The sequence below is a fragment of the Macaca mulatta genome, chromosome 6 (assembly GCF_049350105.2).
Source record: "Macaca mulatta isolate MMU2019108-1 chromosome 6, T2T-MMU8v2.0, whole genome shotgun sequence".
Taxonomy (NCBI): domain Eukaryota; kingdom Metazoa; phylum Chordata; class Mammalia; order Primates; family Cercopithecidae; genus Macaca; species Macaca mulatta.
The window spans coordinates 158304297-158330368 of NC_133411.1; the positions used below are offsets into that span (position 1 = coordinate 158304297).

The window sequence follows — 26072 nt, forward strand, 5'->3', positions numbered from 1 at the left end:
CTCTAAAGTTCATCTATATCTTCCTATCTTCACTGACACTATCCAACTTAAGTCATTCAGCAAATATTTATTGAGTACCTACTATACTAAATGTCAGAAATCAGTGGTGAACAAGCCAGACACCTCTTGAAGCTCATATTCTAGTTGGAGGAACAAACTTTAACAAGGAAGCAAAAGAAATAAAATACTAAGAAACAAAAAGGGTGCTGGACACAGTTACTTTAGAGTGGTTAGGAATGTCTCTGTTCTCCCAGGACAGAACATAGCCCCGACTTGCCTGGGCTACTGCAACATACTGCCTTCCATACCTCTTTTCTTACACCTTGCAATCTGCTCCACAGAGCAAAGTGACTCTTTAAACATGTAAAGCCTTTGTCACATGTTCCCTGTCAATGTAAAATAATGTAAAAGGTCAGAATCTAGTTTAAAGAGAGTTTATTCAAGCACAAAGGTTGAGGATGGCCTGCCCGGGAAGCACAGAATATAAGAACGTGTCTGTCTTATAAAGGATGGAAGTCAGTGTTCCAAAGCGTAGAAGTTTGTATTCAGTGAGGTTTAACAGAATTTCAACATCTTTCTATGCAAGGCTTAATGCATAGTTACAACGATCTGAGTAGTTAAGGTGGTCTTTTTCCTTCAAGAAAGGTATATTTAACATCACACCCTGCAGGTGTAACTGTCGTGGGGTCAGTTCAATTCAGGGCACCATCTGGTCTGAGTTAGGTACAGGACAATAAAGGAGGCCATCTATTACAAACATCAGTGATTGACAGGGGAGAAATCTGGTTTCTGCTCTGCTACATGGACCCAGACCACAGCCACATTTCTCTCAAAGCTTAAAGTATTTGGGAGGTTCCAATAGCTTTTACATTTTATTTATTTTCATATTCCATTGCAATCAGAATCAGTCTAAATTCAGCAAAAAAAAGTTTTTGAAGCCGGGGGCAGTGGCTCATGCCTGTCATCAGCACTTTGGAAGGCTGAGGAAGGCGGATCACCTGAGGTCATGAGTTCAAGCCCAGCCTGTCCAACATGGTGAAACCTCGTCTCTACTAAAAATACAAAAATTAGCTGTGCCTGGTGGTGGGCGCCTGTAATCCCAGCTACACAGGAGGCTGAGGCAGGAGAATTGCTTGAACCTGGGAGGCGGAAGTTGCAGTGAGCCAAGATTGTACCACTGCACGCCAGCCTGGGTGATAAGAGTGAGACTCCATCTCAAAAAAGAAATAATTTTGAACACCTAATTAGGGCACTGCTCAATGGGAATGAATAGACAATATCTCTGCCTTAAAAGAGCTTATATTTTAATGAGAGGAAATGAGAAAATACACACCATTTAAAAAACAAGTCCATAAGAAGGGCATTCGAGAAAAAGGCTGGGAGGAGTGATAGGCAATGGTTCAGGCTGCAATGTTTTAAACCGTTCACGTGATCTAGCCCTACCTAACAACTAGTCCTATTGCCCTCCCGCCTCTGTATATTTCAGTCCCTTACATGGAATACTCTTCTCTCTTTATTAGGCTTCTGCAGATGTTTCCCTCTGCCTGAACCCTTTCTTCAGCTCAGCTCAAATACCCGCTTCCTCTGGGAAAACATCCCACACGGCTAAATTTCTATTCCAGGCTTCCGCAACACCTGCCCCTCACCTTTAAACACCGCTCATATTCTGACTTTACATCCCGCTTGTATCTGTTTATCGCTCATAACATCAAGTAAGTTCCATGCGGACACAGCTATGATCTGCTTTGTTTGCCGCCGACCCTGCGCCCAGCACGGAGCCTCTGTAGTTACCACTAGGACCCGGCCTACTCGCGAAACACACTGAGAGCCGGAAGTGTTGCGATCGCTCCGAACGACCGGATGGGGAACTGCGCGGGCCACAGGGCAAACGGAAGTATAGCGTTCCTGTCCGGAAGCCCTGAGAGGGAAACGCCCGCAAAGGCTGGTTTTTAAGCGGGAGCATCTCTTCACTTGCAGCGAGTGCGCGTGCGCTGCCTCCCTCAGCCCAAGTCGGGAACATGGCCGTAAGGTCGCTGTGGGCGGGCCGGCTGCGGGTGCAGCGCCTACTGGCCTCGACTGCCGCGTGGGACAGCAAGTAAGCATTGCAGGCGGGGGGTCGGTAGCGTGAGGACTCTGCGGGGCTAGCGAGCCAGCCCGGGTGGTTGTGGGCTGGAGAGCGAGAGTTACCTGAACGTAGTCGAGGGGAGCAAGCCTCTCGGCCTCTACGACCATGCACTCACGGCCCCATTTTACAGACCGGGAAACTGAGGCCCCCAGCCGCACCTCTTTCTTATGCCGAGGAAGCGGGGGAGATCCGAGGTCATGTATGGCCTGGAAGGTGAGAAGTCTCTTAAGCCCCCAAGGGAGGGATGTACCTCTCTCCCGGCCTCTTCTCCCAGCCTGTGGTACCCGTGAGTAGATTTGGGTTCTCTCCCCTCACTCCGCGTGACCTTAGGCCAGTCCTTTCTCCGTTATCCGGGCACTGTTGTACCTGTCAGTAAAAGGAGGCCGCTGAACTTGGTTTCTCCAAACGGCCATTGCATCAGCCTTCGGGAGACAAGTTCCATTTGCTGCCTTTATTCATCGGCAGCTTATATTGGTCGCTTACGAGGCCGACTGCAGATCTATGGGTGGTTCTTTTTATTATTCCCTATTTAGTAATTGAGGAAACTGAGGTTTAGAAAAGTTGAGTAAGTTTTCCAAACTTAAATATTTGGGAAGTGGTAGAACCCGAGCTGGAAACCAGGGCATTAGAATGGGCGCTCTTATTTAATGAGCGATGTTAATTAATTTTCTCAGAGATTATTGCCTCTACACTGTTTCTTCCTGGGAAAGAGAATAAAAATGGTTGAGTACGAGGTAGGGTTGGACCTCTGAATAGTAAAGTAAGCTACGGGAGAATCTGGTAAATGTGCTTAACTATATATGTCACCGTTTTTATCTTAACACACCTGACCCAACATCCTACCCTAGCACCAGAGTAAGAGGTTGTATTCAGGGTTTGGGGACTTGGTTTTGTTTACCGTTCTCAAGTCTTTTTGGCAGCTTGTTGGTGATGTAAGGAAATGACCAGAAGAAAAATGGTTCCTTCTGATAAGCTGCCTCCCTGCTTCAATTCTGAAGCAGCAGGAATTGAGATTGGCCACAACTCCCCACCCCTATTTCTTGGTCTAAGCTTTGGCCATTTTCCCTTTGAACTGGCCCTGAGAATATTTTGACCTGCTTTTTCAAGTGGATAAATGTGGTTTTTTAGGGAGAAGGAGGTGTTTCCCTGTGTGTAATTATCCCCAGATCTACAGTGACCATATTTTCTGACCCCAGAATGTGGAACTGTCTATAAAATCACACATCAGATTATAATAATTGAATTTAAGAGCAGCTTGGAAAGTTGGGGAGATACAAGTCCTCTTGCCTACACCTTTAAATTTGCCCAGGATGCTCTTCCCTTTTTTAAAGCCGACTCTTTTACCCTCTTTAAGCATTTGCTCAGCCGTCTCCTCAAGGACCACTCTACAATATATGCCAGTCCATATAAATTGTTTTAAAGAACTCTTGTACTCACAGATTGATTTTCAGGATAATTTTACTTAAAGTCAAATTACGAAGATCCAGGAGGTGCAATGGAAACTTCCTTGAACTGGCGGTCAACACTTCCACAGTCCAAGATTTGCTGTAAACTAGCCTCTAGTCTGAATTTCTTCCTGTGTAAACTGAACTAAATGTCAAAACAGTTTAGTTGTACAAAATTCTAGATTACATAACTAGTTGAATGCAAAGATCTATTTTCACCTGTGTCTGTAGTTCACTGGCAGTAACATATAGTATTGTAAGTATTTCATTGACTTGATCTTATATATAGGTGGGAATTCCTTTCTCAGCACAGGTTCTCCTAAAAGCCTTACAGCTTGTGGTGAGGAAGGCTTAGAATTCTAAGCCTAACTCCAGTTTGATAAGGTCCCTTTACTGGACTAAATTTCCCCCATCTGTAAGATGGAAGGTTGAACCAGAACTATATGACTTTTTGAATGCCCACTTCTGATAATGCTCCTCTGGTTCTGGTTATTAGCATTTGGTTTCCTTATGCTGACTTTTGTATACCCAGTTCTGGCTATTTCTGCTGCCTGGTGCTTAGGGTCCTAACCCAGCAGAATACCAACTATGTGATCTTGAGCAGGCCATTATGCCTTAAGCCTCTCAGCATCACTTTTCTCATCTGTAAAATAGGGATAATGATAGGACTTATCCACATATTGTTGTGAGAGGAAAAGATGACTCAAAGTGTCTGGTACATGGTAAGGACTTCGTAAGTGTTCATTTGTTACTATAACTGAAAACACTTTCCCCAGAGATTCAATCTGGGAAGATCTCTGGTCTCTAAACTTGGTTGTAATTTTGGCTTATGATGGCATTTCTTCATTATGCACCACCTCCTTCCTGTTACAGGGGATGGCCACTTCCATTCAGCACTGCCACCCAAAGAACTGCTGGTGAGGACTGCCGTTCTGAGGACCCTCCTGATGAGCTTGGGCCCTCTCTTACTGAACGAGCCTTAAGGGTAAAAGCTGTTAAACTGGAGAAAGAAGTCCAGGATTTAACAGTGAGTCGATTTTATATTTGTTCGTCATATTGTCTCTCTAGTTTAAATGTCCACATAAAGTTTTTCATGTCAATTTTTAAAATGAAGTTTTCCCTAATTGACTCTTTATCTGCTACCCCTCATCCCTCCTCCACTCCTTGCTAGGTATACTGGGCAGAAAAAAACTGTAGTAGTTCAAAAACACCACTGGCTAAAGATAGTCATCTCTTTTCGGCTTCCTGTTATGTCACAGCGCTTAGATATCTGATGTTTTGGCAGATTAAAAGAGGTGTACAGTGCCTGGAATATAGTAGACAATAAGTATGTGTTGAATGAGTGAGGTCACTGACCATTGTTCTTTGCCCAGTCCTGGGTTGATAGACACACTTAGAGGGAGATAGATAAACCAGAGGAATTCCAAAGCAAAACCACCTAGATAGAATGGTAAGGAGGCTGGAAAGCATACCTTATGACAGGAGTTAAAAGAACCAAGAATTGCATTAAGAATGAGAGAGAAAAAGACTAGAGAGGGTAAAATAACTGCCTCCAAATAGATGACATATTTTTTTTAATGAGACGTAGTTTCGCTCTTCTTGCCCAGGCTGGAAGTACAATGGTGCAATCTTGGCTCACTGCATCCTCCACCTCCCAGGTTCAAATGCTGCTTCTGCCTCAGCCTCCCAAATATCTGGGATTACAGGCGCCTGCCATCATGCCAGTCTAATTTTTGTATTTTTAGTAGAGACAGGGTTTCACCATGTTGGCCAGGCTGGTCTCAAACTCTTGACTTCAGGTGATTTGCCCATCTCGGCCTCCCAAAGTGCTAGGATTATAGGCGTGAACCACCGTGCCCTGCCTAGATGACATACTTTTAAAACTTATTCTCAGTTATCCTTAAGTTCAAGTCAATGAAAGGAAGTTGGAGGTTGGTAGTGTTGGCTGAATGTGAAAAAGAAAGCTTTTTCTCAAGATAATGAACTTAAAACCATTAGGAGTTTGAACTACCAGGCTAAATGACTACCTAGCAGTGCTGCTAACGAGTGGGTTTCTGCTTTGACTGGGGATTTGGAGTAGCTGATCTAAAATTTCTATAACTCCTAGTTTGTTTTATAAAAGCCTATCAGAAGGGTGAAATTCGTAAAGTAAACAAAAACATTCTCTTCCACCAATAAGCATTTGTTTTCTCATCCTTTTGATTTTGCTTTTGATGTTCAGTTGAGATACCAGAGAGCTGTAGCTGATTGTGAAAACATAAGGAGGCGAACCCAGAGATGTGTGGAAGACGCCAAGATATTTGGTGAGAGATTTATTTACAATAAAAATGTCTTTGGCTGTGTGCAGTGGCTTATGCCTGTAATCCCAGCACTTTGAGAGTCCGAGGCTGTCAGATCACATGAGATCAGGATTCGAGACCAGTGCAGCCAACATGACAACACCTTGTCTCTACTGAAAATAGAAACATTAACTGGGCATGGTGGTGGGCGCCTGTAATCCCAGCTACTCTGGAGGCTGAGGCATGAGAATCACTTGAACCCAGGAGGCAGAGGTTGTAGTAAGCCAGGATCATGCCCCTACGCTCCAGCCTGGTCAACAGAGTGAGACTCAGTCTCAAAAAAAAAAAAAAAGTCCTTGATTTCAAGATAGCTACCTGTTTTGACACAGGACCTTAAGCCTGTCCCTGGATTGAAGTCAGATTAACAAAGTCCTTGCCTCTCACCAGCCCCCACTGGAGCTTTGGTATTGTGTCATAGACCTCTCTAATGATGACATTTCTTGTCCTCATTTCCATAAGAAAAATCAAGTTTAGAATTGAGAGTAATGGGATTTCTCAACAACTGAATTTACTTTTGTCTTATAACAGTTCATATGACTCTTTTTAAAAATCAGACAAGTTTTGTGGTCCATCTCCAGCAACTTCATAGCCAACTTGCCTCATCTATGGCTGTGTCTTACTTTCGCGTTCCTATTTAGCCAGTCCTCAAGAATAAACCATTCATGACAACCCTTAGCATAGTGTTGTTGACTTTCTTTTTTTATTGTTATTGCCCTTCTCATGAAATATTAATGTCTTGTTCCTGTTGAGAATGTATGCCTTAGCACAACCGGGACAGGCAGGAATTTTCAAAATGTACATAATACAAGCAAATAGCAACAAAATTTCATGATACATAAAAATATAGGCCGGGCGCGGTGGCTCAAGCCTGTAATCCCAGCACTTTGGGAGGCCAAGACGGGCGGATCACGAGGTCAGGAGATCAAGACCATCCTGGCGAACACGGTGAAACCCCGTCTCTACTAAAAAAATACAAAAAACTAGCCGGGCGTGGTGGCGGGCGCCTGTAGTCCCAGCTACTCGGGAGGCTGAGGCAGGAGAATGGCGTGAACCCGGGAGGCGGAGCTTGCAGTGAGCTGAGATCCAGCCACTGCACTCCAGCCTGGGCGACAGAGTGAGACTCCGTCTCTTTCTCTCTATATATATTATATATATTCATGATACATAAATATAAAAATAGTTGTTTTTAAAGGACAGGCTTAAGCCTGTTGTCTACAGTCTTACCTAGTTCTCGGGTTCTTTTTCATTTCCTAGTCAGGTTCCTGGTCATATATGCCTTCTGAGAGAGACACTGACTTGTCAGTTGGGTTGGGGTGGTAATCAGTGATGATCTCCGAGTCCTGTGTGGCAGCCTTTCCACTTGCTGGACTACTCAGCATACTAGCCATCTATTTAGGCCTTACCCAAAGTCTATGCCCAAGGGCAGAGTGATTTCCTCACAAACAATAAAAATATCTGTCTTCTCTGCAGGAATCCAGAGTTTCTGTAAGGACTTGGTGGAGGTGGCTGACATTTTGGAGAAGACTACAGAGTGCATTTCTGAAGAATCAGAGCCTGAGAACCAAAAGCTCACTCTGGAGAAGGTCTTCCGAGGGCTGTTGCTTTTAGAAGCAAAGCTGAAAAGTGTGTTTGCCAAGCATGGCCTGGAGAAGCTGACACCCATTGGTGACAAATATGATCCCCATGAGCATGAACTCATCTGTCATGTGCCAGCTGGTGTTGGGGTGCAGCCTGGCACCGTGGCATTAGTAAGACAAGATGGCTACAAACTTCATGGCCGCACCATTAGGCTTGCCCGAGTGGAAGTGGCAGTGGAGTCTCAGAGAAGACTGTGAAGAGGCCATCAGGAACTGGATGTTCTCCCAGAGCGCAGTCACCTATGTTTCTTTTATTTATTAAACTAGGTTTGTATTGTACATGAGGTACTTCATGTGATATATTTTGGATTTAGTCATATTGGCTTTATTTCTAAGATATTCTATTGATTTAACGTGACCTGTTTGGTCTCATCAGAAGTCTTACCATTGGGCATTTGAACAGTGTGACAAGTGTTCCGATGGCCTTTATCAAAACATGTTTAGGAAAATTGGTACTGTGATAAATTTGAATCCAAAATCCTTTTAACTAGGTGTTTTCAACTACGTGTTTCTTCCTAGCGGTCCCTATAATAGGAATTGTATAGTATTGTGTATTTTGTGGAAAAAGGAGATGGTGGGGATTGGTTCAACATTTGGGTACGTAGAGGATAAAGCTTCATGGCTGTATAAATTTAGATCATTTGGATTGATTTTTATACACATAGATTTTCAGGACTTTACCTTTTGTTTTGTTTTTTCCTTTTAGCCATCTTTTGTTCTTGTAATCCCAGCTAGATAGGCTTTATGCTCACATCATTGTCCCATACCCCACCCCTTTCTCATCCCCATTTGCAGGGGCTAAAGGTCTAGGTGAGACTTGGAAGGCAAGGAACATTGAAATTTGAGATACCCAGGACCCTTTCAAGCAAGAATGGCCAAAAAGCCTTGTGCTGTCTTTGCTCTGAGTTATCTTCAAATTATTTTCAGCTTCCCTGTCATATAATCATTTCAGGCAAATTGAGGCAGCACTAACAGCTAATGACCCAGATGGCTCTATTTGGGTAATTTACCTACAACTTAACTCCACCAGCCCTTATTCCTCTTCCCCTTTGTCAGTTTTGCCTTATAATCCTTTACTAAATGATGGGAGGTGGTGATCAGTACAAAAGTGTTAGGTTCCCATGATTTCTCATTTCATTTATTAATAGTTACGCTGAATTTTTTTTTTTTAAGTTTCCTCCGGCTCTGTTTATGTTATTTTTTGTGATAAGAACACTTAACATAAGTATTCTCTCCTCTTAGCAATTTTTTTTTTCCTGTGTTGCCCAGGCTGACCTCCAACTCCTGGGCCCAAGCAATGCTGCCTCAGCCTGCCAAGTAGCTAGGACTACAGGCATTCACCACTGCGCCCGCAAAGTTGTTTTTTTTTTTTTTTTTTTTAAGTTGGTACTCACAAATCACTACCTCCGTTATACTGACAAGCTTTATTTCCTATTCTTTGTATCTGTTAAGTCACATTTGTGTAAACATTGAGCTCACCTTTTATATATTAACCTCCTAGAATTAATGGGCCTATGTGGGTTTTTTTCAGTCTTACAGCTGGTGTTCTGTAAAAGAGTTGTCCAATAAATGACTTAATGAATGATACATCAGTCAGATTTTAGGAAGGCAGTCAATTATGGATATTTTAATGTTGGAAGAAGCCTTAATGATCAAATCTCACCCTTTCTGCTTCTGAAGTATGAAAATCTAGTCATTTTAGGACTGGACACAAGGAAAATAATCTCTGTTGACTAAATTGCAGTAAGAATATGAATAAAGAACAACTAGATATTAATGTCAATTATTGAAGATTAATGGGCATGCAATTAAGTCTCCAGCAGACAATCAGATGTTGTTGGATGTCTAGATTATATAGGTTTAGATTGAAGTTATTACTCATAAAATAAATCCATTTTCCGCTGGAACTCTATGGCATTCAGTGGAGTGGTGAAAAGTTATCCTCTTATACATTATAGATAATTCTAAGACAGCACACAAATGTATCAGTAAAGCCATCTCCTTGTGGGCCCTATCATCTTCATCGGATTTAGACCCTTAAAAAACAAATATGCACTTTTAAAATGCAATCAAAAGACTGGTGGATAAGCTTTTAAAACCAGAACATCTTTTGGCATTCCGCTAAGTGTATATTGTAAATTTAATGAACAATCAATGTTCACAATAGGAAGTTGTCTTTTTTTACCTTCCTTTCTGTGAGATAGACACATGGTGACAATAAGAAAATGAGCTGATTGTAATTACTCTGTGTTTTTTATTGCGAGCTATCATTACCATTAATTACAATTAACAATTTTAGGTATGGAATGTTATGATTACCTAAAGAGATGTCTGTACCTAACGAGCTCAAGTGATCCTCCCACCTCAGCCTACCAGGTAGCCAGGACTACAGGCAAGTGCACCACCACGCCTGGCCAGTTTTTTTTTTTTTTGGTTTTTTGTTTGTTTTTTACAGGTGGGATCTCACGATATTGCCCAGGCTAGAAGAATTTTCTAATACTCTAATACCTCCCATTTTGGCAAGTAAATTGAGAATAATTTTAGGTTATTTTATTATTCAGTAGTTTTGCAGACTTAAAAGTATAAATTTAGAATTAGAAGATGAAGCTATAATAGTAAGAATCTCAAGTTGAAGGGCTCTGGGGAGCCTAAGCAGCATATTAGGGCATAGGCTTGAACTTAAATCCCAGCTCAGTCACCTGCGTGACTTTAGGCACCAGTCATTTCACCCTTCTGAGCCTGTTTCTTTATTTGTAAAATGATTATAATAATTCTTTCACAGCATTGTGAGGATTAAGTGAAATGTGTTAAATGCCTACTACAGTAGGCTCTCAGATATTTATTTTTATTTTTTTATTATGTACATTGTTTTTCCTGCCTTTTTATGGCTGTCTAAACTTTAGGGAAAAGAGAAGACTGGTTAATGATGAGTAGAAAAAACTTGTAAGCTAATCATTCACTGACTTATTTTCCTTCCATTTTCTGGTTTTTTAAAAATTAGCCACACCACAAGAAACCCACATTTTTAGATGGAAAGAGCAAGAAAATTGTGTCAGTGCTCTTAGTTATTTTCATCTTAATGGTATAGTGAAAAGACATTGGCTTGCAGATGATGCTAAGGAAGCTTTGGCTCACTTTCACTTGAAGAGGGGATCTTGATGTTTTAGTACTTGTACTGTACAGATGTTTTACTGACTTTTCTTACTGCTATAAAGGAATCAGGCAGTTGGGTATTGATACATTATTTGGTGCTCTCATTCATAGCAAAGGATTTGATAAATAAGTTCTTAAAACACTAAAGCAAAATCAAATGAGCAAAACTAAGGATAAAATGTAATATTCATCAGAACAAGGATCACTGAGAAAAAATATTCAGAAACAACTTTAATAAAACCTGAATTGAAATAACTGCAGTTCAGGTGTTTAGAGTCTTTGTCTGCCTATTGGTGTTGTATACGGAACGTTATGGTCACTTCATGACTGCTGACCTGCCTCATTGATGCTCTGGAGAGGTACCTTGAGATCTCATAGCTGCACAGCCAAGTGGATGCAGTGTGGGCTTTCCCCACCCTGCCTTCGTGTTGAAGTCTTGTCTGTTTTATTCCTCCTTGACTTGCCTCTTTCTGATTCCTATGTATTTCTTAGATCTGGATTCCTATTTCTGCCTTTTTTTTTTTTTTTTTTTTTTAAGATGGAGTTTCGTTCTTGTTGCCCAGGCTGGAGTGCAATGGCGCAATCTCGGCTCAGTGCAACCTCCGCCTCCCAGGTTCAAGCGATTCTCCTGCCTCAACCTCCCCAGTAGCTGGGATTACAGGCACCTGCCACCACACCCAGCTAATGTTTTGTATTTTTAGTAGAGACAGGATTTCACCACACTGGCCAGGCTGGTCTCAAACTCCTGACCTCAGACGATCCACCTGCCTTGGCTTCTCAAAAGTGCTGGGATCAGAGGCGTGAGCCACCGTGCCCAGCCCTATTTCTGCCTTTTTTTCTGGCATTGACTTGTTTTCTTGGGTTCACCTTTTGGTTCTAGGTGTCTTATTTCCTTTGATTACTGCACTTGTACTGCTGGATTACTGACTATTCTCCTAACCAGATTATAGACACTTGGCCTTGTTCCGACCTTCAGCTTCCCCATGTCCTTCCCACCTTGTGACTGCCTGGCCTTGTCTTTACCTCTGCTTCTCAGCTAGCTTCCATATACCTAGACTCATGGCTGAATGGCCCTCTGTTGGGCCAGCCTTCCCTGGGATTTGGTCTTGCGTTTTCATTATCTTTCCAATCCTGTCTATACACTGTAGCTCCATAAACCATTTGTCCCATATTCCCAGTGCTAGTCAATGAGTATATGCTTATTCCTCTCCACTCAGATGTCCATGCTCTCAAGTTCACTGTGGTTTTAAAACATGGCTCCAGAATTTCTTGACACCTTTATTGAGGAGGGCCCATGTCCATTCTTGATTCTCCTTGGAGCTTTGTGATTGCTTGACCAATAGAATACAGTGGAAGTGACACTGCTATTTTCTGGACCCAAATCTTAAAAAACTGGTATCCCCACTTCCTATCTTGAGATGCTCACCCTTGGAACCTTACCATCATGCCAAGAGCAAGCTGAAGTAGCCTGTGGAATGGAACTGAGGGCCCTGGTTGAGCTTTCAGCTGAGCCAGCACTGTCTTGCCAGCCAGTGAGCTATCTTGAAGATGGATCCTCCCACACCCAGTGGAGCAGCCCCAAATGATACCACATGGAACAGATGAGCTGATCTCACTGAGTCCTGCCTAAGGTGCAGTGTGAGCAAAATAGATGACTGTTACTTTAAGCCGCTAAATTTTTTAATGGTTTGTTACACAACAGCAGATAAAATGATACAGTCACCCCACTGCATTCCCAGTCTGGCACCTCTGTGCCACAAGAATTATACCTACTTACTTTTCCCCTTATCAGCTCTTTCAAACCTCTCTTACAACGTTGATGAGCACACACACTGTCAATGGGCTGGTAGGGTTGGAGGGGCTTCCTAACAGAAGAAAACAGCTCTAGATTTAAGAATTACAAAGGACCCTAAAATTACAAGCAAAGTATAGACAAGAAGATGAATTTGAACACTAACATGATTTACCCTACAAAAAAATGACAAGAATCAGAGTAAGTTCATAAGAGAACTTGGCACACAGTGGTCAATGAGTGCTTGTTTTAAAAACTGTTTAAGGGAGTATCTTGAATCTTTGGAAATGAACTTAAAAGGTGTTGCATCCTGATACAAACATTGCCAACAAAAAAGTTTAAGATTATGACAAATGCATGTTTATTCATCTACCAGTTTACTAGTAGTAATCCAGTTTGGCCCAAGTAAGTTGCAGTGCTGACTTAGAACCCCAGCTATAAGCTCTTTCACCATTCTCTGAATCCCTTCAGTTTTGTTTGTTTTTGTTTTTGTTTGAGTCGGAGTCTCGCTCTGTCGCCTAAGCTGGAGTGCAGTGGTGCGATCTCGGCTCACTGCAACATCCACCTCCCAGGTTCAAGCGATTCTCCTGCCCTGGCCTCCTGAGTAGCTGGGATTACAGGCACACACCACCAAGCCCAGCTAATTTTTGCATTTTATTAGAGATAAGGTTTCACCATGATGGCCAGGCTGGTCTCAAACTCCTGAACTCAAGTGATCCGCCCACCTCGGCCTCCCAAAGTGCTGGGATTACAGGCATGACCCACTGTGCCCGGCCCAGTTTCTTCTTTTAGCCATAATCTCACTGAGTAAATACGGATTTCATTTATTTTTATATATGTATTTATTTTTAGAGATGGGGACTCTGTCATTCAGGCTGGAGTGCAGTGGCACAATCATCGCACACTAACCTCAAACTCCTGGTCTCAAGCCTCCCACCTCTGCCTCCTGAATAGCTAGGACTACAAGTGTGCACTACCACTCCTGGCTAATTTTTTTTTTTTTTTCTTTTTTAAGATACGGGGTCTCAGAGTCTCATTTTGTTGCCCAGGTCTCAAACTTCTGGCCTAAGCGATCCTCCTGCTTGACCTTCCAAAATGCTGGGATTACAGGCTTGAGCCACCCCTAGCCTCCGGATTTTCTTTATTCTGAAACTCATCCCTAACTTTATTTTCTGTCAGAGGAAATCTGTTTTTCACAGCGTGATAAACTAGCAAGTCTGAGCTGCTGCTCTTGTCTTCTTAGGGGATGAAAATGGGAGTTCATCCCTCCTTTTCTCCTTTCTGAAAAGAGAGTAGATGAAACCCTTCCCCGCCTTTTGGTTTTTAGGAAGCAGAAAGCAGAGATATTAACTATATATATAAACTGCAAACACATAAATAACAGCTGGGGAGGTCAGTATCGAAAGCATAGGGCTTGTGTCAGGGGCTTGTGTCAGCATATGAATAGGGTAGCGTCTTACCACCCTGGCCGCATGCTTGTTCAGCAATTTCCAGCACTTGGAAACACTGCAAACGGCTTCATATCCCCTATCTCCTAAGATGGTTACAACCAGCTAGAAAGGTGGAGCAGGACTCTTCGTCTGTGTTATAAAAGAGGAAACAATGAGACACGGAGAAGACATAGAGCTAATAATGTAGAGGTTGGACATAACCGAGGTCTTCAAAGCTTCAGTTTTATCTCTTTCATCCCTCTCCAGGAGCTGGGCCCTGGTCCTGATGCTGAGGACCCGAGGCGCGCACACCTGCGCGGGGCAAGAATGAACCAGCCAATAAGGAACCCGCATGCAGGGGGTTGAACGAGGAAGCTGCCAATGAGAGAGCCTATCCCCAGAGAGATGGAGCTAATGAGGGCTTCGTGCTGGAGAGGGACGGCGGCTCGGCCAATGCGGGGCTGGGTCTGGCGCGGCAGGAAGGCGGGACTGCCAGTGGGGCGTCGGGGCGGGGCGGAGAGGCGAGCGCCAACCCGCGAGCGCCCGAACCCAGCGTGCTGCCCGCTCGCCGCCCGCCATGGCCCGCGCAGCACCGCTGCTCGCCGCGCTGACCGCGCTCCTCGCCGCCGCCGCTGCTGGCGGAGATGCCCCGCCGGGCAAAATCGGTGCGGGAAGGACGCGGTGGGGTTCCCATTTGGGGAGGGCTGGCGGGTTCTCAGTTCTCAGCTAGGTGGAGGTAGAGGAGGGCAGCTGGGTGAGGGAGGGGTCCTCGGGAGAGGAGCTGGGTGGAGGAGAGGCGCCGAAGGGGACGCGGCAGGGAAGGTCCTGATGGGGCCGGGGCATGGCATGTGAAGAGGGCCACCTAGGACAGAAAAGAGGCCTAGGCAGGACTGGCCGCGGATCTCACAGAGAGGTCCAGGGTCGCTGAGCATCTGTCATGGACCTAGCTGTTTGCTAGGCCCCCGGGTGACAGAGGACAGAGAGGCTGGGCGATGGCCTTCACAGAGGTTGGTTGAGGGCTCTCTGTGTAGCAGACGTGGTGCTCTAGTTCCTGCTGGGGGAAGAGCCCTCACAGTACAGGGAAGTCCGTGCTGAGCTGAGGAAGTACAGTGCATGCAGAGGAGGGGCGCTTCACCCTGTCTTTGCGGCCCCAGGGGTGCTTCCTGGAAGTAACGTGTAAGCCAAACCCCGCCTCCGCCCCCCGCCTCCCCCCCACCCAGGTGGATAGGAGACAGTCCCGACAGAGACAGAACACAAGGTCTGCTGGAGATTTGCTGACAGAACGGGGAACTTTTAACAACAGTCTTTTTGTTTATTGTGCGTGTGGTTTCCCCAATACTTTATTTTGAAAATGTTCACAAGTACAGCAAGAATTTTATAGTGGTCATCTGTATACCCACCACCTACATTCTGCCATTAACTGCTACTATACTTGCTGTGTCACATAACTATCACGCACCGTTCTAGACACCCACGAATCCATCCTACATTTTGATGCATCTCCAAATAAATTGCAGACATCAGGACACCTCACTAAATACTTCATCGTGCATATCATTGACTAGAGTTTCATATGTGTTTACAGTTGCTTATTTTTCCTCCCTCAACGATTGTCATTTTAACTACATGACTCGTGAAGATTTTCAAGTCCCTCACACATAATATTCCCACAGACAGAAATACTGGGCCTCAGGGTGGGAGGACAAAGACCCTACTCCACTAGGCCACCCTCCATGCACCCCAGTTGGCAGGAGTGCCTGGAACATCTCATAGAAGCATCACAAACTTACAGGGTCCAGTGCGGTGCTAAAGCTTCTTGTGTAGCAGAACCACAGCCCAGGCATACAGGGTTAAGAAGACTGAAGCATGCCAGAAACCAGTTTGAGACTGAGAGATGAGGGCTTGCCAAGAAAAGGGAATCCTGAGGCTAGAGTAGCCAGAGAAGCCCTCATAGAGAAGGTGGAGTTTGAGCCAGGCTTTGAAGGATGTGGAAGAGTTAGGCGGGCAGTATCCATGGGTGACCATGTGTTCTCTCTCTGTCCTTAAATCATTTGAATACAGTGTGGCTAGGGGTAAGCAGAGTGTGCTGTGGGAATATGCAGGGCACTCCCCGTTTTCTTGGGAACAGGCAACAGGACAAGACATTTCTCATCATTGGGGAAGGGGCAGGACCTCCACCCAGCAGAATTGTGGCAACATGGAGCTTGGGACACTTGGCAATGCCACGCTGCCCTTTACCTTTCTAGATTTTCCTCAGCCCTCTGACGGGAGCCTCTGTTCACCTTGGTGGTTTGGACTCTACCCACAACAAGAATGCGGATTCCTGTTAGGATGGCTTAATCCTTGTGCTCCTGCAGGATCAAATCTGAGAACCCCCATGTGGCATCAGGACCCTCTAAACCCACCCATATAGTTCCACATGCTGCCCCTCTCATGCTGATCTCTTTGCAGAGTGTGCGTGTCCTCTCACTGATAAAGCTGATTGTCCTCCAGCATCTTGCATGAAATCTTGTTTACCCGAGAAGCCTGTGTCCCCACACCCTCTGGGGCAGAATTCACTCTTCCTCTTCAGGACTCCCTGGAACCCTGTTGCACTTCATCATGGGTTGTCCTAGCTAATTGTGTGCAGGAGTCTGTCTGCCCAATCCTTGCTGGGCTGCTGGGGGACAAAAGCCTATTGGATTTTTCTTTGTGCCCCAGGACATCTTACTGTAAATTAGAGAATGGGTGTCAGTTGTGTTAAATGAGCTGGTTCACAATGAAGTGGTGTCTTCTGCTTCCTGATCTTGGGCAGCTTCTAGGCCTTAATATCAATTTCTCTGAAAAAATGGGTAATTTGGGACTCTTTGCACATGGAGGGGATGGGAGCACAGTGGTTAAGATAAAAAGGTTATGTGCTGTCTTGGAAGTGGCTTTGTAAGTACTGAGAGAGGAAGTGGTTTATTCTTTCAACACAGAAAAAATACTTCATGAACTCTGCTGTCTGCCAGGATCTGGGGACATAGTGACCATGTGCGCTCTCTCTCTGTCCTTAAATAACTTGACTACAGTACGGCTAAGCAGAGTGTGCTGTGGGAATATGCAGGAGGAACACCTGACTCCCCTCAGGTGGGACAGTGAAGCCAAGTTATAGGTGACATCTGAGGGCTGTTGAAGCCAGTGAGACACAGGGTGATGGCACTTCTATCAAAGGGAACAGCTTGGGCAAAGGCCCAGGATGGGAGAACAAAGCTATGCACCCACAATAAGAGAAGCCTAGACAGACGAGAAGGTGGCATCTTGGGAGGGTAGGGCAGGAAGTGGAATAAGTAAGCAGAGGCCAGATCATAGAGAACCTGGTGCTGTCTGAGGATTGCCTGTGACTTCCTGGCAGGAGCTGGTACTCTGTGGGTCCGAATGGGTCCAGTAAAGGACAAATTACACCAGATTTATTTCATTTTCTTTTTGGGTAAGGCCTCTGGACTGTCTGATGAGAAGAAAGTGGTGTTTCAGATACATGGTTGGCAAAAATTATAGGTAGGGTGGTAGTCCAGTTCAGTAGCTTCATAGCTAGTTTACAGTTTTCTCACAGGACTGTTTAATGATTAGTGTCAGGCCAGGCACAGTGTTTAATGCCTGTAATTCCAGAACTTTGGGAGGCCAAGGCGGGAGGATCACTTGAGCTCAGGGGTTCAAGACCAGCCTGGACAACATGGTGAAACCTCATCTCTACGAAAAATATGTTGGGCATGGTGGCAGGTGCCTGTAGTCTCAGCTGCTTGGGAGCCTGGAAGGTTTGCAGTGAGCCAATATGCCACTGCACTGCAGCCTGGGCAACAGAGCCAGATCCTATTTCAAAAAAAACAACAAGATTGATGTCTGTCCAGGCAGTGGTTTCCTAGCAGCACCTCCAAGCACTGTCCCATGAAACATTTTTGTCAGTGATTTGGATGAGAATACTGATGGCATGTAAACCAAGTTTGCAAATAACAAGAAGGCAGGAGGTACAGTAAAGACAGTGCATGATAAGACCCAAAAAAACTGAAACTTTGTAACAAGAATTCAAACTGGAGTATAGTGTCCTATAGGGTAATGAGCAATCCATCATAGGGTACATTCCAGTCTTTTTTTTTTTTTTTAAGAGGGAGTTTTGCTCTTGTTGCCCAGGCTGGAGTGTAACGGCACAATCTCGGCTCACCGTAACCTCTGCCTCCCAGGTTCAAGCGAGTCTCCTGCCTCAGCCTCCCAAGTAGCTGGGATTGCAGGCATGCGCCACCACACCCAGCTAATTTTGTATTTTTAGTAGAGACAGGGTTGGTCAGGCTGGTCTCGAACTCTCGACTTCAGGTGATCTGCCCCCGCCTCAGCCTTCCAAAGTGTTGTGATTACAGGTGTGAACCACACGTCTGGCAGATGCATTCCACTCTTCACAAACACAGACACAGAGATGATTTAAGTGTCCAGTGGTAGGTTGGACTAGACCAGGAGTTGGTATGCTTTTTCTGTAAATGGCCAGAGAGTAAATATTTTAGGCTTTTGAGGTCATGAAGTCTCTGTTGCAGCTACTCAACTCTGCCTAAAATGAAAACAGTCATAGACAGTAATTGAAAGAGCAACATGACTGTGTTTCAATAAAACTTTAGTTTGCAAAAACAGACATCTGCCTGGATTTGGCCTGCAGGCTGTAGTTTGCCAATCCCTGGATTAAGGCATGGTTTCCAAACACTGATCACTGAACAGAACTGGTCAGTAACTTTTAACGATTCATAGTGAAATAAGAAAATTAGAAGCAAGATAGTAAGTTTTATATAAAACTAAATTTATTCTCTTTAATTGGTCATCCTGACTTTCAGTATTCTTTGCTGGTCTTTTGCTACTGAAATACCTTTTTCTTTATGAAGTGAAGGTATAGTAGGCGGCGGTTTTCAGGTTTGCCTTTGCTTATTAATAGCTCTACTGACAACTCAGTCTGCAGATTTCCTTTTGGAAATGTCATAAGCCTATGAAATTTAAGCACCTGGGAACCACCAGTGCAGGAGGATACAGTGTGAACTGCAGCCTCTCACTCTCATGTTCTGTCTCTCTCCTTCCCTACCTCCCGGGCCTGCTGACAGCGGTGGTTGGGGCCGGGATCGGGGGCTCTGCCGTGGCCCATTTCCTCCAGCAACACTTTGGACCTCGGGTGCAGATCGATGTGTACGAGAAGGGAACCGTGGGTGGCCGCCTGGCCACCATCTCAGTCAACAAGCAGCACTACGAGAGCGGGGCTGCCTCCTTCCACTCCCTGAGCCTGCACATGCAGGACTTTGTCAAGCTGCTGGGTGAGTGGTCAGTCCTGGGGCTCCGGTGCCCAGTGCCCTGGGGCTGGTGACAGCACTGGGCCCTTCTCAGACTTCCCAGACCATCAAGGCCGGAAGGTCATGTGGCCCAATCTCCTCATTTTACAGATGGAGCAACAGAGACAAGAGAGGGGAAGGAACTTGCCTGAGGTTACACAGTGAGTTAGTTGCAGAGCCGGGATTAGAACTCAGCTTTGACTCGTAGGCCGGTTTCTTTCCCTGTCAATTTGCTGCCTCTAAATAATTGTGATTATATCACCTTCCACATGCTGGTGCTTGCTGGGCACCTTCTGAGTGGTAGGTAGGCATTACCTCAGATCCCCCCTACCAACCTGCAAGATGAGCATTATGTCTCCTCTTAAGGCAACTGAGGCTCAGAAAATGTATAGATTTAAGCTAAAGCCATTACAGCAAGAAAGGTGGGATTCAGACCCAGCAGCATCTGTCAAATACACATTCTGTTTGATGCAGAAACTCCACTTCTCAGAAGTGATGCTACAGGTGGTCTTACAGATGTGCACAGTAGCATAGATACCAAGTTATTCATTACAGCATTGTTTGTGATAGCAGAAGGCTGAAAGTATCCTGCCTATCCACTAGGACCTGGGGTTAAACAAATTACTGTATAACTACACAATAGGCTGTTCAGCAGTCAGAATGGGGAAGTCTTTATGCCCAGATATAGGACAATCTCCAAGACATAGTGTATTGTTAAAGTGGAGAGCAGTGTGTGTGGTATGTGGGCGTGGGGAAGGGACAAGTCATAACAGCTCTATCTGTATTTAGGAGTCCACTGCTCTGTCAAGTTGCAGAGTACAGGATGGCTGTAAGGAGCTAGGATAACTTCAGTGTGATCTCAGGGCCCAAGGCCACCATCTCAGAGCAAGCCCAGTGGCTCTCAGCCCCTGGACATTCTGGGATAAAATCTGAATTTCCCTCACTTGTGGATCCTCTTGGGGGAAAAAAATGTAAAATGTCCCATTATTTTCATTTTCATTTTTTTTATTGACTAGGTAGTCCAGACATTTTCCCGTGCGTCTGTTTACTGTTTATAAACAAGCAGCACAAATGAGCAAACCATAGTGTTTACGTTTCCTTTAATGGAGCAGTCCATTTGCGTCAAGAAGGCCCCAAGTCTTGGGGGGAACCTGAGGGGCTCCTCTGTGTCTCTGCAGGGCTGAGGCACCGGCGCGAGGTGGTGGGCAGGAGCGCCATCTTCGGTGGGGAGCATTTCGTGCTAGAGGAGACCGACTGGTACCTGCTGAACCTCTTCCGCCTCTGGTGGCACTACGGCATCAGCTTCCTGAGGCTGCAGATGTGGGTGGAGGAGGTCATGGAGAAGTTCATGAGGTAGGGCTGGCAGAGCTGTGGGGATGGCGTTCCAGGGGGACCAAGAAGAGGTGGGGGAGGAACCAGCCTGACTGTACATTGTGAAAAAGGAAAAGGTCCTTGCAGAATTGAGCCAGCACAATTCAGTGCAGGCTCAGAGCAAGCCCCTGGCGTGAGGAATGGCCGTATTTCGTCCAGTAATGGTCTCCCTAATATTGTCACACTGACACTCATTTTCTTACCCTCTACTACACTGATGCTAATAAAAGCGTGGGTTGCAAACTCAGTCACTTAACAAGAGCTGAACTGGGATGTGAGTCATTGAATCAGCAGGTGGAAAAGAGCAGAACAAGGCCCCCTCTGAAGGAGGCAGCCAGCCCTCCACGGCAGCCATCTGCAGCCAGCCGTGTACAATGCCCACCTCCTGTGGCTAGATCTACTCACTTTTCAGAAGAAGCTAGAAATCCAGAGTTGTGTGTGAAAACTTTCAGTTTTTCAACGTTTGCAACCAATTCATCTTGTAAGCCAAATGAAACACATCTGTAGGGCAGATGCAGTCTGTGGACCACTCATTTGCAAATTTTGTTGTCCTCATTTTTCCATCTAGAATAAACACCTTTCTTCACCACTCCTCCTATCCTTGGGCTCCAGCCCCCTCCCCATCACCTTTGGTCCCAGATATGGAGGGCAAGTGGTCTGTTCTCTCCCTGTTCATTCACTCACCAAGCTGTCACTTCACCTTTCCCCAAAGTCCCTCCCGAAGGTGCTCACTGCTTCCAGCCTAAGCTGCAGGGGCTGCTCCCCGGACCCCATCACTGTCTGCCTCCCTTCAGTGTCAGACACTCAAGTGTGCCATGTGCCCTCCTTCCCTGGTTCCTGGCATTTGTCCACTCCCTTCCCATTCTGTAACTCTGCTGTTCATAGCACTTCTTCCTTATATTCTCCAGATGTCACCCGAAGCTTATTTCCGTACCTCTCTTTCTGATGTTTTTCTCCCTTGTCAATTATATCCAGACCAATAATGTTGACTTCTGCGTTTTATGGGAGATGACTTCTCCCTCTCAGCCCTAGTTTCCTCTTCACTTCCAGACCCACATTTCTACTTTCTGGACACTCCATCTGGTGTCCTGTTGATAACCAAACTCAACATATTTACAAAAGAAGCCCTAGAATGGGCAACAATTCAAAGGCCTGCCAGTCAGGAAATTCATCAGTGGTTCCAATCCATGCTAGTGAGATTGCATGACTGATAGAGCGACAGGACATGAGCCTGGGGGTGAGTGGGAGCCCTGTCAGATCAAGCCAGAAGAGAGGACAGGCTGGACTGGCAGAGAAGGTGACAGTGTCGGCATGAAGTTGCAATGTGCCATCGGGTCCTAGAAGCTGTGGCACAGCCGATGCTGTTGGAGAAGGAGATGTGTCAGCAGGGGTGGGCCGTAGCCCACAGCCTGGCAGTCCCAGCTGGGTGAAGAAAGGGTTATGAACTATGACCTCAGGCAGGGAGTGGCTCAGAGCAGTGATACAGTTGTTATGCAGCATAGCCGTGATGTAAAGCCAGGCCTAGAAGGATTCCATACCTCCACACTCCCTTTAGGTGGGGCAGGCCTGCCACAGTCAGAGAACAGGTGCCAGGGAACATAACCAGCCTTCTCTCCCACTGCTCCATGTAGAGGAAGTCATGGGTTCCTGGTGGGCCTCCCAGGCACTGTGACCCAGGGGCAGGTGGTCAGGCAGAAAGCCTTCCTGCACAAGGACTCCAGTTCTATGTGTCTTCTAGGATCTATAAGTACCAGGCCCATGGCTATGCCTTCTCGGGTGTGGAAGAGCTGCTCTACTCGCTGGGGGAGTCCACCTTTGTCAACATGACCCAGCACTCTGTGGCCGAGTCCCTGCTGCAGGTGGGCGTCACGCAGCGCTTTATTGATGATGTCGTTTCCGCTGTCCTGCGGGCCAGCTATGGCCAGTCAGCAGCGATGCCCGCCTTTGCAGGTGAGCGTCCAGCCCTTGACCTACCCACCTGCTCCTCCTCCACCCAAGGTGCTCAGAATGGACGGGGGATCCCCATGATAACCTCGCCTTTATCCAGCTCATTACAGTTACGTAGGCACTCTGCTACCCCATCCTATCTGATTCTGGCACTGGCCGTGAATTGGCAGGAGATAGTATCACCCCACTTCACAGACAGTGAAAGCAGGGCTCAGATCACAGGTCCAGTGTGGTTCTACCACTCCCAATTGCCTCAATCCTTTGCATGCGTGTAAATGTTAGAGCTGAGATAATGCTCTGCTCTCTACACTTTGGTTTCAAGAACTGCCGTGTTGAGGCCTTTGAGCCACTGTTAGAGCACCTCCTCTTCCCAGCTCTTCATGGGGTGGCTGGGCCTGTGTGTAGCTCACTGTCTGCTAGCACACACCACAAGAGTGGAGAACTCAGGCTTCACAAGAGCAGGAATCCTTGTCTGTTGTTCCCTGATATGTCGCAAACACAGAACAGTGCCTAAGTCATACTAGGCACTCAGGATATTTTTGTTAAATGGATGCAAAGGTTTACAATAACAAGCACCTCCCTTGTACCCTCGATACTGTTCATCTGGCTCTGTACATGCTGGCTCCTTCTCAGCCTTCAGGCCCTGCCTCAGTGTCCCCTCAATGTGGCTTCTCTGCTCACTCTTTCAGTATCTTGTGTGTCTCCTTCACAGCGTTTTTGTGTAGAGATATATAGAATTCACATACCACATAATTCACCCATTTAAATGGCACAATTCAGTGGTGTTTAGCACGTTCGGAGTTCTGAAACCATCACCACAGTCAATTTTAGGACATTTTTATCATCCCAAAAAGAAACCTCTTGCCCTTTAGCCCTCAATTCACCAACACCCCCCAGCCTCCCAGCCCTGGGCAGCTACGGATCTGCTTTCTGTTTCTGTGGATTTGCCTAGTCTGGGCATTCTGCATAGAATAGACCTCACAATATGTGGTCTGTGGGAGCTGGCTCTTTCATTGAGCACAGTGTCTTCCCCGCATAGCGCTATGCACTTCGTTGTACTTGCTCGTATGTTTGCCATCTCCCCACACCCATGGTTGGGAGAGTTTTGCTCTGGCAGGGAGGCACCGCCGAATAGTACTGGACTCCCCAGCCCTCCTGCCCCATGGCCCTGACAACCTATCAGCACCCCCTTCCCGCTTTGCCCAGGAGCCATGTCACTAGCCGGGGCCCAAGGCAGCCTGTGGTCTGTGGAAGGAGGCAATAAGCTGGTTTGTTCCGGTTTGCTGAAGCTCACCAAGGCCAATGTGATCCATGCCACAGTGACCTCCGTGACCCTGCACAGCACAGGTGAGTAGCCAGGGCAGGAGCGGGCAGGTGTGCCATTCCCAGCGAGTGGACAGACACTTCTGCCTCCTTTGTACCTCAGCTCTGGTCTGTGATCCCCCTGGGGAGTATGTCCGAAAAAGCATTGAGAAGCCCCAACCTGGCCAGGTGACGCTAGAGGGTGCTGTTTTCCCAATTCAAATGTCAGAGCCAGAAAACTGAGACTTCTATCAACCCAGCCTTTTTCTGTTGACCAATGAGGACTTTGAATGATAACCTTGCCCAAGCCTCCCAGCTGGCCAGCGGCAGAAGCAGAGCGGAAACTGAGTCTCCTGACTCCATGCCCCTTGCTTCCTCTGTAGCCGCATCAGCATGGAGAGGCCAGGACCCACCATCTAGACAGCCCTGCTGCACCCGGAGTAGAACCTCAATGCTGGGCCCCAGTAGGGAGTTCAGTGGGTAGAAGCCAAAGGAAAGTTGACTTTTGTGCTCTTTTGTTTCCAGAGGGGAAAGCCCTGTACCAGGTGGCGTATGAGAATGAGGTAGGCAACAGCTCTGACTTCTATGACATCGTGGTCATTGCCACCCCCCTGCACCTGGACAACAGCAGCAGCAACTTAACGTTTGCAGGCTTCCACCCGCCCATTGATGACCTGCAGGGCTCTTTCCAGCCCACCGTCGTCTCCTTGGTCCACGGCTACCTCAACTCTTCCTACTTCGGTTTCCCAGACCCTAAGCTTTTCCCATTTGCGAACATCCTTACCACAGATTTCCCCAGCTTCTTCTGCACTCTGGACAACATGTGCCCTGTCAACATCTCTGCCAGCTTCCGGCGAAAGCAGCCCCAGGAGGCAGCTGTTTGGCGAGTCCAGTCCCCTAAGCCACTCTTTCGGACCCAGCTAAAGACCCTCTTCCGTTCCTATTACTCAGTACAGACAGCTGAGTGGCAGGCCCATCCCCTCTATGGCTCCCGCCCCACGCTCCCGAGGTTCGCACTCCATGACCAGCTCTTCTACCTCAATGCCCTGGAGTGGGCGGCCAGCTCCGTGGAGGTGATGGCCGTGGCTGCCAAGAATGTGGCCTTGCTGGCTTACAACCGCTGGTACCAGGACCTAGACAAGATTGATCAAAAAGATTTGATGCACAAGGTCAAGACTGAACTGTGAGGGCTCTGGGGAGAGCCTGGGAACTTTCATCCCCCACTGAAAATGGATCACACCCCACCGCAGCCCAGGACTGAATAAGCCATGCTCGCCCACCAGGCCTCTTTCTGACCCCTCGTGTATCAAGTGTCTTTTCCCTCCAGTGTGGGTCCAGGTGGCCTACTGTCTGCCTATCTTAAGGGTCCACACGGTGGCTGCTGCTTTTTTTTAAGGGGGAAAGTAAGAAAAGGGAAGGAAATCCAAGCCAGTATATTTGTTTTATTTATTTCTTTTTAAGAAGAAAAAAGTTCGTCTTCACAAGGTGCTTCAGACTTGGTTTTTTAGCTAGAAACCAGAAGACTGCGGGAGGGAATGTAAGGCAGAGAACTGTGAGTCTAATTTTATTACTGTTTTTTTCACTACCTACTCCCACAATGGACAATCAGTTGAGGCAAACTACAATAAAACATTTACAACCAGATGGTTACAAATAAAGTAGAAGGGAAGATCAGAAAACCTAAGAAATGATCATAGCTCCTGTTTACTGTGGACTTGCTAGATTTGAGGTACCTAGTTCAGAATTCACTAGTCACCATCTCAAAGCCTGTCAACATCACTGCATATTGGAGGAGATGACTGTGGTAGGACCCAAGGAAGAGACATGCGCCTGAACAGTCGTCACTGTATTTCCAAGCTTCCTGGCAACCAGTGGGAAAAGAGAAACATGCGAGGCTGTAGGAAGAGGGAAGCTTTTCCTTTTCACCTACAGGAATTAACCATTCTCTTCCTTATGCAAAGATTGAGGAATGCAACAATATAAAGAAGACAAGTCCCCAGATGGGTAGGGAGCAGTCATATCTCACCCCTAGATGTTCATTCCAGCAGAAGAAAAAGAAAAGAAGGTGTTGGGGTAGGATTCTTCAGAGATTACCCTGGTACTTTCTCGTCAGACACTAGCTTGAAGTAAGAGGAGAATTATGCTTTGCTTTGCTTTTTCTACAAACCCTTAAAAATCACTTGTTTTAGAAAAGAAAGTAAAAGCCCTTTTCATTC

General features: G+C 46.2%; 2 protein-coding genes across 4 annotated transcripts; both read left to right on the forward strand.

Annotated features, from left to right (window-relative positions):
* Nucleotides 1–1943: 1943 nt before the first annotated feature.
* GRPEL2 (GrpE like 2, mitochondrial) lies at nt 1944–14204 on the forward strand. 2 transcript variants are annotated; one of them, XR_013418083.1, is made up of 5 exons: nt 1976–2095; nt 4444–4597; nt 5792–5873; nt 7380–7813; nt 14189–14204. XR_013418083.1 is itself a non-coding variant. In NM_001261153.1 (4 exon segments), coding segments are annotated over 4 exon segments (678 nt in total). In that variant the 5' UTR covers nt 1944–2018; the 3' UTR covers nt 7745–8801.
* Nucleotides 14189–26072, forward strand: PCYOX1L (prenylcysteine oxidase 1 like). Of its 2 annotated transcripts, XM_078004204.1 has the most exons (7): nt 14189–14586; nt 19015–19221; nt 19348–19397; nt 20415–20589; nt 22346–22557; nt 23761–23901; nt 24382–26072. In XM_078004204.1, exons 1-7 carry the CDS (start codon nt 14303–14305, stop codon nt 25041–25043), a joined length of 1731 nt encoding a protein of 576 aa, XP_077860330.1. In that variant the 5' UTR covers nt 14189–14302; the 3' UTR covers nt 25044–26072.